A 13,270-nucleotide genomic window follows, 5' to 3' on the forward strand; every position below is an offset into this window, starting at 1 on the left:
GTATACAGTATATATCTTTGTAGAAATGGAAGGAAGTATATTCTGTACGCATGTATGGGTGTATATTTTTAAATAAACTTTTATTTTAAAACCAAGGAAGTATTTTAGAACAAAAGGAAGTATTTTATTTTTACCAAAAAAAGGAAGTATTTTATAACAAAAGCTACTTTGGTCGTTAACCGTAGGGTCCTTAACTGTATAACACAAGAAGATGGTTGGTTAATCGCTAACAAAAAGAATGTGGTTATTAATGGAAAGAGACACATGGGCCAGACCAAATAATTTAATAAAGCCTTGGCCCGCGTGATCAGTCGTTTTGTTTTCTTTTTTCTCCTTAGACCATCATTATTGGTGTCCCTCCACAAAGTCCCCCAATCTTTCTTTTTTTTTTTTTTTTTTTTGGTCATGAATGTGTAAGGGCTTTGTAAGGGCAGCCCTTACATAAGAGCTTTCCCTTCATTTTTTGCCTTGGTCCCCTCCCCTTCTCCCTCAAGGGCTCTTTTAAAACCTCCCCAATATTGATGCTCTTAGGGTTTAATAATAAACGAACAGTAGTATCAGCTTTTCTCCAAACACAAAGATCCGAATTTGTTCAAGAAACTCCAATTCTCGCAAAGGTAAAGATTCCAACTTCGATTACGTGTTGTTGTGGAGATCTTCCTTTATAAACTTTTACAGATTCTTTAGATTTATAACTTGATTTTATTAGGATGCTCCTGTGAACTTGTGATGTTATGATGGTATGACGTATGAAGTTCCCTCAAGATTGAAATGTTTCTGACTTGCTTTGATTTGTATCCTCTGAGCTATATATATATATATATTTTTTTTTTTTTTCGGTTCATGATTTGTATACACTGCTATATCTTTGTAGAAATGGATCTTTCTCCCAGAAGAAACAGAATCCATGCTTTTCTCAGCAAAGCATATGAGATGGTTGATGATCCTTCCACGGATAAGATAATCTCATGGGGACCAAACGGCACGACGTTCGTGGTTTGGAAACCGCTCAAGTGTTCAAGAGACCTTCTTACCCGACACTTGGGAATCACAAACTTTGCAAGATTCGAGTCATATGTAAGTGTTTGTTTGTATTACATTCTTCTTTTGCCAAGTTCAGTTTACACACCCATGATGGATGTTGTTTTTGTTGTTCTAGGGTTTTAGCAAGATGACTGTGTGTGGACAACAGTTGGAGTTTGAATGCAGTGACTTTGTGAAGGGCCACCCTGAGCTTTTGGACAAGATTGGTGATCGCTACGTGGCCAAGTTGAGAGCTTTTCATGAGAAGAGGTACAAGCCTTTTGAGGATAAGCTTAAAAATGCAAAGACCAAGGAAGAGTGGGATCTAGCTGTGAAGGAGTTCTTTGAAAATAACAGTAAGGAGAGAAGGGAGAGCAGGCTGAGGATGGAGACCTCTCCTCCACCTGCTCAAGTGCCAAGTAATGGATCTTGATCACAGCTCTCCATCTTTGTATTGGATTTCTCTACTTTGGTTATCTTTCTAAACAATACTCTCTGGATTCTGCTTCTTTTGTTTCCACTTAAACCGCACTCATCTTGTTAATCTGCTTTCAGTGTTGGTTAGTCTTGTAAGATATATACCCTTTGCTCCTAAGCTCTTGAAGCCACGAGCTTATTATAAAGTTGCTCTGCCTTAAGTAAAATATCTCTGGAGAAAAAAATGTATTTTATGAGAGAAGAGACAGGTTAGGTGCTGAGTATTGATAATTAATGTCATATGATTAGGGTCTTGTAGCTCTCTGTGCATTGAAGGCTCAATCTTGCCTCCTCAGTAAATCATGAATTAGCAGTTATGATTTCTCTCCATGTTTAGCATTTGGTTTGGATCGGCTTCTCCTGTAGAATATAGATTGCAATATTTGAACTTATGGTCGTTTCTGTCTGTTATAGTACCCAGCGAGTGGGTCTTGTTTGTCATAAACTCTCAAGTTCTACCAAGACCCTGCTTTTATTTCCGAATACAAAGTGTACATAGCAGATAGTTACAATATCTGGATCCTACAGAGACATGACATGAACTTAAGTATGTCCAGAGGTAAAATGGTATAGAAAGTTCAGCTGAGGATTGGATTTTCTAAAGTTTACTACATTTTCAACGGTTCAGTGATTCAATACAAACATAATCATTCTAAGATATTTTTTTATAAATATAATGGGAAAATTTTAGATGAAAACATTTCCTCTTTTTTTTTTGCATGTTTTCCTGCTTCACAGGAGTTATCATAAGCTTTAAATGAAACAAAATGAAACAGTATCTCTTATTCTACTTCACTAGGTGACTCGACGGCATATATATGTGGGATAATATTTACGTAAAATTTAAACTATAATAGTTATTAATATATATTTTTGTTTAGTTTTTTGTATTTTATATTATTTTAGTTAAGTATGTTATTCATGAATTACTGAATTGTGATGTTTTAATATACTTGATTTTGCAGAATATTTAGTTTTGTTGTGATTTTTGATTCTAAAATTCTAATTTGATTTTAATCTGGCAGAGTTAAGTTTTTATTGTTTATATGGTTATTTCAGTTGTAATTTTTTTTAGTATCACAAATCACTTATACAATTTATAACGAATAAAATTGAAAATAATTTTTAAATCAGTTTAGAATTGATTTTTTTTAAATGTAATTTTACATTTAAAATTTACACATAAACATAAAATCAATTAAAGCTACCCAATTTTTGAAAAAACTTTATTGTAATTAATATATTTGGTTTTATTTTGTGAAGGGAACACTAAGTAGAAATTGTATGCACCACATTCTAAACTGAAATATCGATTCAGGCGGAGTAACAAACATTAAAAATACTAAAGATTTAGTTGTCCCTATTACCTGTTATAAATGTTGCATCGATAAAATGTTTATGTAACGCCCGCATTTGTTAGGGTCGTTACAGTTTAGTTAACCAAATTATTTGAAGTCTTTTTAATTATATAGTTTACTTTGTGATATTCACTTTTATTTTCGTGTGTTCAAAGAGAGTCTTCGATGTTGAAATATTTATATTGATGGTTTAAACGAAGTTAACTAAATTATTTGAAGTATTTTTCATTATATAATTTACTTTATGTAACAAATAGTCTTCAATATTGAAATATTTATATTGATGGTTCAAACTTCATAGATTTAGTTATCTAACTATTATTTATAAAGTGAATTGACTGATTTGTCAGTATTTCCATGAATTCAGGTAATTTTATTATTTTATATTTTAATAATTATAGCTAATAATTTTGTTTATTTTCATATTTTTTATTTAAACATGTGGTTTAAGATAATAAAAATATTATAATATTTTAGTTATGATATATCATCTTTTTATAACTATTTTAATTTTTGATATATGTTGGTTGATTCTTATTTAAGTGCTTTTTGGGTAAATATTTACTTTCGGTGTATGTTTCGGATTAATATTAAATACTAACTGATATAAGAGATGTATATTTGGTACATCTAGATTTGATATATATTGGTTCATTATTCCATTATTCGTAAGTGATTGACTTTCAAATATAATAACCGACTCTATCTTATCATAATAAGAATACATAAGTGTTAACATAAAGAAAATCACCTAAGATGCTGAATTTATCTTATTATTTATATTGACTCTATGTAGCTATATATATGTTATTTAATTTCTAATTTATCATGTTCTCCATAATTTTAGATTTGGTTATATTTTACGTTTAATTATTTTTGTTAATAAATAAGTTTAGTGATTTAGCTGATAATTAATTATTATCTTGAGAATAATTTTAAAAATATAATGATAATATCATAATTAGATTTATATTATATTTATTTTAATAATATTAAAACATTATGTATATATATATGTTTATATTATATTTGGTTTAATCAATATATTACATAAGATATAATGAACCATCCACCTTTTAAGATAAATTTCTTAAAAGATCAAAATCACTCATTGTGATAATTTGTTTTTTAAAAATGTTAGCAAAGAATTCAAAAATATTTATAATATTATTTGTAAAATATTTTTTCTCTCTTACGTCAAAACTTAGAATGTTTAAAGTTTATATTTTTCTTATTAATTTATTAATTAGATTATATTTGTTAATATATAATTACTCATAAATTAAAACAAATTTATTGATTTGATAATCATCATTATCTAAAAATTTCTATATTATATTATCCAAAAATATTTTACATCATAATATTTTAAAAATAAATATAAATCTCTCTATGTAGTTTTATGTATACATGAATATTTTATGTTTATTTTACGTAATAAAATATATTTTATTAAAATAAAAAAACTTTCTCGTATATTAAAAATTAATATTTAATCAATTATCAAATATTTTTAAACCATAAAAATAACTCATTCTAATATTTTGAATTTATAATATTAATATTTATAATTTTTGTAAAATTATTAAGCCCGCAAGTGCGGGAAAGACACCTAGTTTATTTATATAAAGATATGAACATCCATATGTTATTAAGTTGGAAATTTTTATTTTACATGGCTATGGTTTTTATTACATTTGATGAATAAATATAATTTTAATATATAACTATATTTTTATCCGCGCTAAGACTATTTGCAATGGGCATGTTGAATATCTTATTCAAGTGTTTAATGTCTACAGTAAAGGTGTTGAAAAAAAAAAACAATGACATGGCATTCAACTAGTTGCATTTATTCAACATGTTGAAAGAAAAAAATGGGTCTCATGAAGTTAGGCGTTTAATTTCTATTGGATGTTTGAGATTTTTCATTTTTTTTTATTTCACCCTAATTATTTGAAATTAATTATTTATAAAAATGTAAGCTATTATTTTCACTTTTATTATATAAAATTCATAAACTTTATGCTCTATAAATAGATACTTATTTCGTTTGATTTTGGATATAGAAAAGAAAATTTTATACTCCCTCTATTTTTATGTAAGTGAATGCATATAGATTAAGAAAAATATTATTTATTTTTTAAAATATTATTTGATATATAAATTAAGTATAGTTAAACCAATCATAAATAATTCTATATTATTTGATAGGTAATATATTATTTGATTGGTCATACTATACCCAATAAAGTAAAAATTACATAGAATAATGAAACTACTTATATTTTAAAACATATAAATTTTCCTTAAACTACTTATAATATGAAACAGAAGGAATATCAACAGATATTTAGAACATCTGCCTCACGAGAGTTATCATACTATCAGTAAATTAAGTAGTAAGTACCATCAATACGTTTGAGGACGTCAATGTTTTGCAAAGCCGTCTAACAGCACGTGCAAATAGAATGGTCGACAGTGTTCGAGTTAAAAATTAAAAAAGACATTAAGAATTTTTGAGATAAATATATAAGTTATGATATAAAATTTTAATTTTTTAGATATAGTACTAAATTTAGAACTGGTGATTTCAAAAAAAGATGTCAAATATATATAAATAAATTTATAAAATTTTAAAACTATTCTATTAGATCATTAAATATACCATTAATACTTTTTCAACAGAGTCTCACTACAAGAAAACAGACGTATACCGACGGACAAATTCGTCGGAATGTCGTCGGAATACCCCTATTCCGACGATTTTCCGACGAAAGTGGTCGTCGGTTTCAGTTGGTCGGAAATCCATCAGACAGTCCGACGATTTTCTGACGGATAATGATGAACCCGATTCTGACGGAGTTCCGACGCCATTCCGATCACGCATTCCCTCGGAAATCCGTCGGAGTATTCCGATCACCGTATTCATCGGAAACTCATGATTCTGACGACAGCCATTGCATCGGAATATTCCGACGAAATTTCCGACGAAACAAGTTGTCGGTATATTCCGACGAAAAAGGTCGTCGGTATATTCCGACGAAATGATCCGTCGGATACGTCCGACGACATTTTTCGTCGGAATATACCGACGGATATATTTCGTCGGAATTTCTGATTTATATATTTTATTAATTAAAATTATTTTTATTATTATTTTTTTAATTTTTAAAATATTAAAATTAATTTAAACAAAAACTGAAATTAAGAAACTATTAATAATATTATAGAAAATAAGTTTTAATACAAACTGAAAAAAAAACATTTAGATAGTTTTAAATTAAAAAACAAAAAAAAACTACTGATCCGGGAACAAACGATCCAACTTCTGCATTATCTCGAGGTTGGTCTTCTTCTGATCCGCCAACTCAGCAAGGATTGTAGCATTCTGCTCCTCCAATGCTCCAATCCGTTGATCCTTGTTCTGTAGCTGCTCTAGAATCAAAGGATCGGCGTACGGGACTTGAGATGAAGAAGTCGGACATGAAGAAGCACGACGGGCCAACCCTACCAAACGACCCTTTTTTTAGGGACCGCCTAGAAAAAATTTAAGTTAGTAAAATATAGTAATAGAAAAATATAAAATTAATAAATAAAGTATTAAAAACAAATATAAGAATGAAAAAAAATTACCTTTTCAACCAGCTCGTTGATTTGCAGTCGGACATGTTGTTCGAAGCACCCGTAGAATTGTCGTCAGAAAGAGGCTGCTAATAAATAATTCGAGACGGCCCTGATGTTTTGCGTACACATGCACAATTTTCACTTGTTGGGAGCATGCAAAAAAATATATATTATATATATATATATATATATATATATATATATATATTTATATATATACACGTAATGTAAGATATTGCCATCTCTTTACAGCAGGAAAAATCCAGCAATTAACGACAACTCTAACTCTGTTCGTTGCTTTTTTCAAAACTCTTATTGTTTTGCTAAAACTAGCATTTTCAAAAGTTTGATCCGGTGTAATTTTGAAATATTTAAGATATACAAAACAGTTAACTTGATGAAAATAATTAAGTATGCGAATTAAAACGTATTTTAAGATAAAAATTTATAAGAGCATATTGTTAGAGCATATTGTTAGAGCAACTTTTTTTTGTAACTTAATTGTTAGAGCAACTTCAACACTAGTTTCTTGCAATAGTTCACACTATTAAAAGAAATGATACAAATCATAAGAGCACTCCTAGCCCAAATATTTGATGGAATATCTCAAAATGAAAAAAAATTAAAATGCATGTAAAATGTACAGTTCTGTTTGCTCCCAAGGAGAATGGATATAGTATAAATTGTTTTTGTTTCATGTAATACTGTTCATTCTTCTATATCTAATATAAGATTGTCATTGGTGTAACTTTTTCTCTATATTTAACGTTTAATAAGAAAAAAATATCATTAGAAATGCTCTAAGGTGAGATACACATATTGTTAGGTTATAACTATATAAGTATAGCAAGAGTCTTAAAAAAGAGAAGAGTATTTTCTTTTAACTAATGGAGAAAACTAAATGTTAACTAGAAAGCACTAGGATTCTGAATGAAATAAATATTTGGAGATTCGTTGGCTGTATCAAAGACTAAAGCAATGTTCATTCCTATCATTTATTTTGTTGCTTCATCAATATTTTGATGCTTTACTAAAGGGTGTTGCATTTTGTTTTATGATCTCTGTTTATTGAATCAAGATGATTGGAACTGTGATCATGTCTTTCCACATCATCACTGTGAACTGTGATTGGAACTCTGTCTTGTAGCTGCGTCCCACATCCCAGAACTTAAGTTACAACTTTCTTCTTCTTTGTTCTCCCAAATGGGTTCCTAAGTAACTTAAGAAGAGAGTCCACTGTCTCAGTCTCTTTTCCTCCTCCTGGGTCTCGGAAACCATTCTTATTGTTTCTTCAGAAGCTAGGATTTGTTTCTGAGGAAATCTATTCAGACAAATTTTTATTTTGTTGACTTAGGAGTTGGATGAGAAATCCTTCTAGCATTTGCGGTATGGAAATTTTTTATTTTGGGTAAAATGTAGAAAGTTGTTTCTGAACACTATTGGGCTATGTTTTATTTTCAAGCATTAAATGAAAAGAATTTAGCCCAAATCAAAAGACTCTTCAGTTCAGAAGTTTTAAGTCTTTCTTCCCACATCGGTATTTCTTCTGATAGTGTGCTTCTTTATATAGAGCATAGAAACAACAATTAAATGTCGAGCTAAGTAACAAGAGCTTGTGACCCATGTGGGGACAACAAGATGGTGGGACACTGACTCTGTTCCACGAGCTGGTTCTGGTGTGGCATGTTTCTGAGCTGCCCAGTCCAAGCTGAGAGTTATATGTCTGGTTTGAGCGAAGGCTTGAATTAGGGGTGTGCTAAAGGTGGAGGGTAATGCGTAAGGCTGGTTTCACAGAGCAGCGACCACCTCCCACTCTCAGCAGTGGACGGATAACGGCTCGGCGCGGCCCAGAACCAATATGGCCTGCTGGTTCGTTGTGAGCTAGACCACCATTTTTTCCTCTTTACTGAAATACCTATATTTTTGGTTACTAGACCATTTTTTCCTATTTATTGAAATACACTGACTCTGTTCCACGAGCTGGTTCTGGTGTGGCATGTTTCTGAGCTGCCCAGTCCAAGCTGAGAGTTATATGTCTGGTTTGAGCGAAGGCTTGAATTAGGGGTGTGCTAAAGGTGGAGGGTAATGCGTAAGGCTGGTTTCACAGAGCAGCGACCACCTCCCACTCTCAGCAGTGGACGGATAACGGCTCGGCGCGGCCCAGAACCAATATGGCCTGCTGGTTCGTTGTGAGCTAGACCACCATTTTTTCCTCTTTACTGAAATACCTATATTTTTGGTTACTAGACCATTTTTTCCTATTTATTGAAATACCTATATTAAGCTTAGCTGCTGGAATCTTACGAACAATAAGCGTGTTTTTGGTGTGCTCCCATGGCCAGCGACATTTCTCGTCCTATACCCGAGTGTGAGTAGGTTATTCTTCCTTGGAAAAGATTCTTGAAGACTAGTTGAACGAGCTCTCTATCACTCAGTTTTTTTCCTCCTATGACTCTGAAATGTTGAATCAAACCACAATATCATAATTAAGTTGAAACATGGAAACCGAAGTACAAATGTGACAGAGCATTGCTTGGTCAGCAAAATAAATGTGTTTTCGGTACGCAATGAGGGTTCTTGGGAAGCTGGAAACCGTTCTTGATCATTTCAAAAAAAGGTGGAGATAGTGCATTCTTTTGATCGTCTTGGATTTTTGTTATCCGTCTTTTACTCATGCAGACCTACTTTCTTAATGTTCAATCATATTTTATGAATGATTTTGAAATAAGATATGATGTTATAAAGTAAAAATATCAGTCATGTGTTTGAATCCATTTGATGGTGGGAGCGATGGCAGATCATGCTTTTTTTTGTTTATTGCCTTTATAAACATATTTTCTTTATTTTATATGTCAAACTGTTTTGATTTTGTATTTTCACATAATTAGCAAACTTTCATTGGTATTCTCACCAGCTATGTGTTCTCTGTTGTGTTTGATTACATCTACTACACTAAGTAAAAGCCAAAAGAATTGGAGATTGATCAGCAGATTAATTTAGATTTTTTTCAGATTAATTCAGATTCTACACGCTTACAGTTAATTATATGTATTGTTATTTTAAACAAATTACTTAAAAATGATTGTTCAGTTTATTTGAGAAAAATAGAGTTGTGAATCATTAATTACTTATTATCAAGAAAGTTGTTACTTTTAAAAAAGTAATATTTAATTAATAAATTCAACCAATTATAAAAATATATATTATTTAATTGGTTACACTATATCTAATAAATGAAAAGTTACGTAAATATGTGTGAACTACTGACATTTTGAAACAAGGAAATTTTCATTAAACTACTTAGAATAAAAAATGGAGGGAGTACTAATTAACTTATATGTTTTATTTTGTTATTTTTATTTTTGTATCGTACACATTTGAAGTTTCGTAATTTTATTGGTTTTAATAATAATACTTTTAGTATTATTAAAAAAATTAATAAGGATAAAAATACCAAATAAAATAAAATTTATTAAAAGCTATATCATTTTAGTAATTTAAGTTAATTAAAAAAATTGTAGTTGTAAATTATAAAAGATAAAAATATGAATTAAAAATAGTAGAGCATGATGTTGAATTTTACTAAACAAAACTATTGTAAGAGTTAGAAATGAAGTTAAGTATTGAATAATTAGATAAAAGAGAGAGAAGATGATGTAGTTTGTTAAAAAGTTAATACAAGGGTGTTGAATTGTGTAACCATTGTTGATAGTCTAAGAAATCCCATGTTTTTTTTTTTTTTTCAATTACTGATAAAAAACAACTATTAATTTTGTTTCTATCTTAAACAATTGAGTTTAAATATTTTATCATTTGTGTTTTTTTTCAAAGTGTGGTATTTATTCTAAATAGATTTAAATAATAGGTTTGATTTAACTGTATATATATTCTTTATTGAAAAATAATGTGTTCTTATTATTAAAATTTAATAACGATATGAATTGTCAATTTTAGTTGAAACAAGTTTTTCTTATCATATATTTGTGTCATGTTATAACCATCAATCTATTTTATTATTTTATCTTTGTTCCATTTGGAAGCTACTACTAATTGTTGAAACATTCTTTCAAAGCGCGGATATCTTTCCGTTGAACATTTTTGATAAAAATTTACATGAGTTTATATTTTATTAAAAAATAAATAATTTAAAAGTTTTTCTATTATAATGTATGAGTTTCAATCCTATCTGACTCAGATCCATGGTCGAACTAGTGAACCTGATGCAATGTATATAATCCGGTTCGGATTTAATGAAACTTTTAATTAAAAATCCGATTGTACCTGATAAAAACTAGAAACCCGCTTAACCAGTTGAAGGTAGTCTTTATAAAATATAATATGTGTCTAACAAACTTAAAATGAAAAAAATACCTGACCTCAAATAATGAATGTTCTTAGAAAATGATTTACCATGTGGTTGAATTTGATATGAACTAATGGGATGTTTTCGTATTATTGTAGTACATTGTTTTTTTTTTTTTTTTGTCATCAAACATACAGACTCATATTGACTCTGTACACCAAACTGGTAGCTCTGCATCCATGTGAATGACAAAAGACGATTGTTGTCTGGCACTGCGTGCTAAACGATCCGCCTTTGAATTTGCCGTCCTTGGTACATGAATGAGCTGTGAGCTATGGAAACTACTTTGTAATCTCCTGATATCCGCCAGATAACTTGCAAACGCCGGCCACTCTTCTGGTTCCGAAACCATCTTCACCAATTGAGAACAATCCGTTGCAAACGTAACCTGATAATGTCGTAAATTCCTCATACATTCCATTGCCCAAATCAATGCTTCCACCTCCGAGTGAAGGGGAGACATATTTACCCGAACATTTCGTGCCCCCATTAAACCCTCATATCCTTCCAGAGTACTAAACCAACCTTGTCCCGAGAATGAATCCTTATCCTTCCACGAGCCATCTGTGAAGCACCATCTCCCTGGGATTGAGGGAGGCTGATGTACTTGTGGTGGTATGGATTGACGGATAGTTAAATCTTGTGCCGCAGCCCACATAGTAGATTCCGTTTCTGCCAACTTTAGTGTGTCCATGGGATCAATATCCAGGTTACTAAAAACCTTGTTGTTCCTTGCTTTCCAAATATACCATAGGATCCATGCAAACTGATGATCATTCATATTGGGTAAAACTCTCCAGAATAAGTGATCCATGTTAACGAACAATGATGCCGATGGGAAAATATTTGGATTTGTTGGTATTGTTGACAATGCCCATATTTGTCGCGCTAGAGGACATTCAAAGAAAACATGATTCAAAGATTCCTCCACACTCCCACATCTATCGCAATTAATTTCCCCTTGCATACCTCGGGTTTTTAAATTCTTCTTGACCGCAACACACCCTGATACAATTTGCCAAAGAAAGTGCTTAATTTTTGGTGGACACTTAACCTGCCAACAAAAAGCTTTCAAAGCATCTACCGTCGGTCCATAGAAAACTGGTTATTTTTCTTTGTCAGGGTAAACCCTTTCCACCTCATATCCTGATTTAACCGTATATTTTCCATTGTTTGTGAAATGCCAGCCATCCTTATCCTCTATACAAAACCTACTAAGAGGTATACTTTCGATTATCTTTGCGTCCAATGGATCCACCAAGGCCCGAATGGCTTGTGAGTTCCACGTCCTAGAACCTGGAGTAATAAGAGAGTCAACCGTGAGGTCCGGAAGTAAATTGTGATGATTTTTGTTTGCAGGTCTCGGGCGAGTGGTTGGGAGCCAAGGGTCATTCCATACTGAGATAGATGAACCTGTTCCCACCCTTTTAATTAGTCCTTTGCTAACCAGAGATCGAGCAGATACGATACTCCTCCAACCATATGATGGGGAGTAAGAACGGATTGGTTCCAGGGGTGAAGCATTCCTGAAATACCGACCCTTGAATACTCTAGCGAATAGAGTATCCGGTTTATTTATTAGACGCCAAAGTTGTTTTCCAAGCATTGCCATATTGAAATTCATAATATCCTTAAAACCCAACCCACCCTCCTCCTTAGGAAGGCACACCTTATCCCATGATTTCCAGTGCATGCCTTTCGTACTTCCCCCAGGACTCCACCAAAATTTGGCGACCGTACTCGTAAGTTTCTTTATTATTGTTTTTGGTAGTTGATAGCAGGACATCACATGGTTTGGTAAAGCCGTAACCACCGACTTAATGACCACTTCCTTCCCTCCTTTAGTAAAGTACCGAAAAGTCCATCCATTAATTCTTGTGTCCAGTCGATCTTGTACGAATCCAAATACTTGTACCTTAGATCCACTGAGATCTTCTGGTAATCCCATATATGACCCCATACCTCCTATATTATGAATCCCCAATATATCCCTCATTTCCTGCCTCCTTGGTTCCTCAATCTTATGCCCAAATTGAATAGATGATTTTTGAAAATTAATCAGTTGACCCGAGACTGCTTCATATTCCTTAAGAATCCTGAGAATAGTCTCACATTCATCCCTCTGTGCCTTACAAAAGAAAAGACTATCATCTGCAAACAGCAGGTGAGATATTGATGGGCAAGCTCTCGCTACTTTCATTCCCGTCAATTGTTTTCCTTGTTCCGCCTTTTTGATATTTGCAATCAGAGCCTCTGTACACAAAATAAAAAGATATGGGGATAGTGGATCCCCCTGCCTAAGACCCCTTTGTGGCGTTATAAGTCCCTTTGGTTGACCATTTAGTAAAACCTGATACTGAACCGAAGAAATACATTCCATCATTAGTTTTGTCCAATGTGGATCAAAACCTAGTTTATTGAG

At 31.7% G+C, this 13,270-nt stretch overlaps 1 protein-coding gene across 1 annotated transcript; it reads left to right on the forward strand.

Annotated features, from left to right (window-relative positions):
* The first annotated feature begins 479 nt into the window (after positions 1–479).
* On the forward strand, positions 480–1,650 carry LOC108821606 (heat stress transcription factor A-4c-like). Its single transcript, XM_018594607.2, has 3 exons — positions 480–617; positions 875–1,077; positions 1,160–1,650. Exons 2-3 carry the CDS (start codon positions 877–879, stop codon positions 1,454–1,456), a joined length of 498 nt encoding a protein of 165 aa, XP_018450109.1. The 5' UTR covers positions 480–617; positions 875–876; the 3' UTR covers positions 1,457–1,650.
* Positions 1,651–13,270: the final 11,620 nt, after the last annotated feature.

Source organism: Raphanus sativus, chromosome 8, assembly GCF_000801105.2.
Source record: "Raphanus sativus cultivar WK10039 chromosome 8, ASM80110v3, whole genome shotgun sequence".
NCBI lineage: Eukaryota > Viridiplantae > Streptophyta > Magnoliopsida > Brassicales > Brassicaceae > Raphanus > Raphanus sativus.

What these genes read in the sequence shown, in the direction of transcription:
- LOC108821606 (XM_018594607.2), top strand. Translation starts at nt 877, where the DNA reads ATGGATCTTTCTCCCAGAAGAAACAGAATCCATGCTTTTCTCAGCAAA. An exon ending in TTGCAAGATTCGAGTCATAT is followed by an intron (nt 1,078 to 1,159) that starts GTAAGTGTTTGT and finishes TTGTTGTTCTAG; the next exon opens with GGTTTTAGCAAGATGACTGT.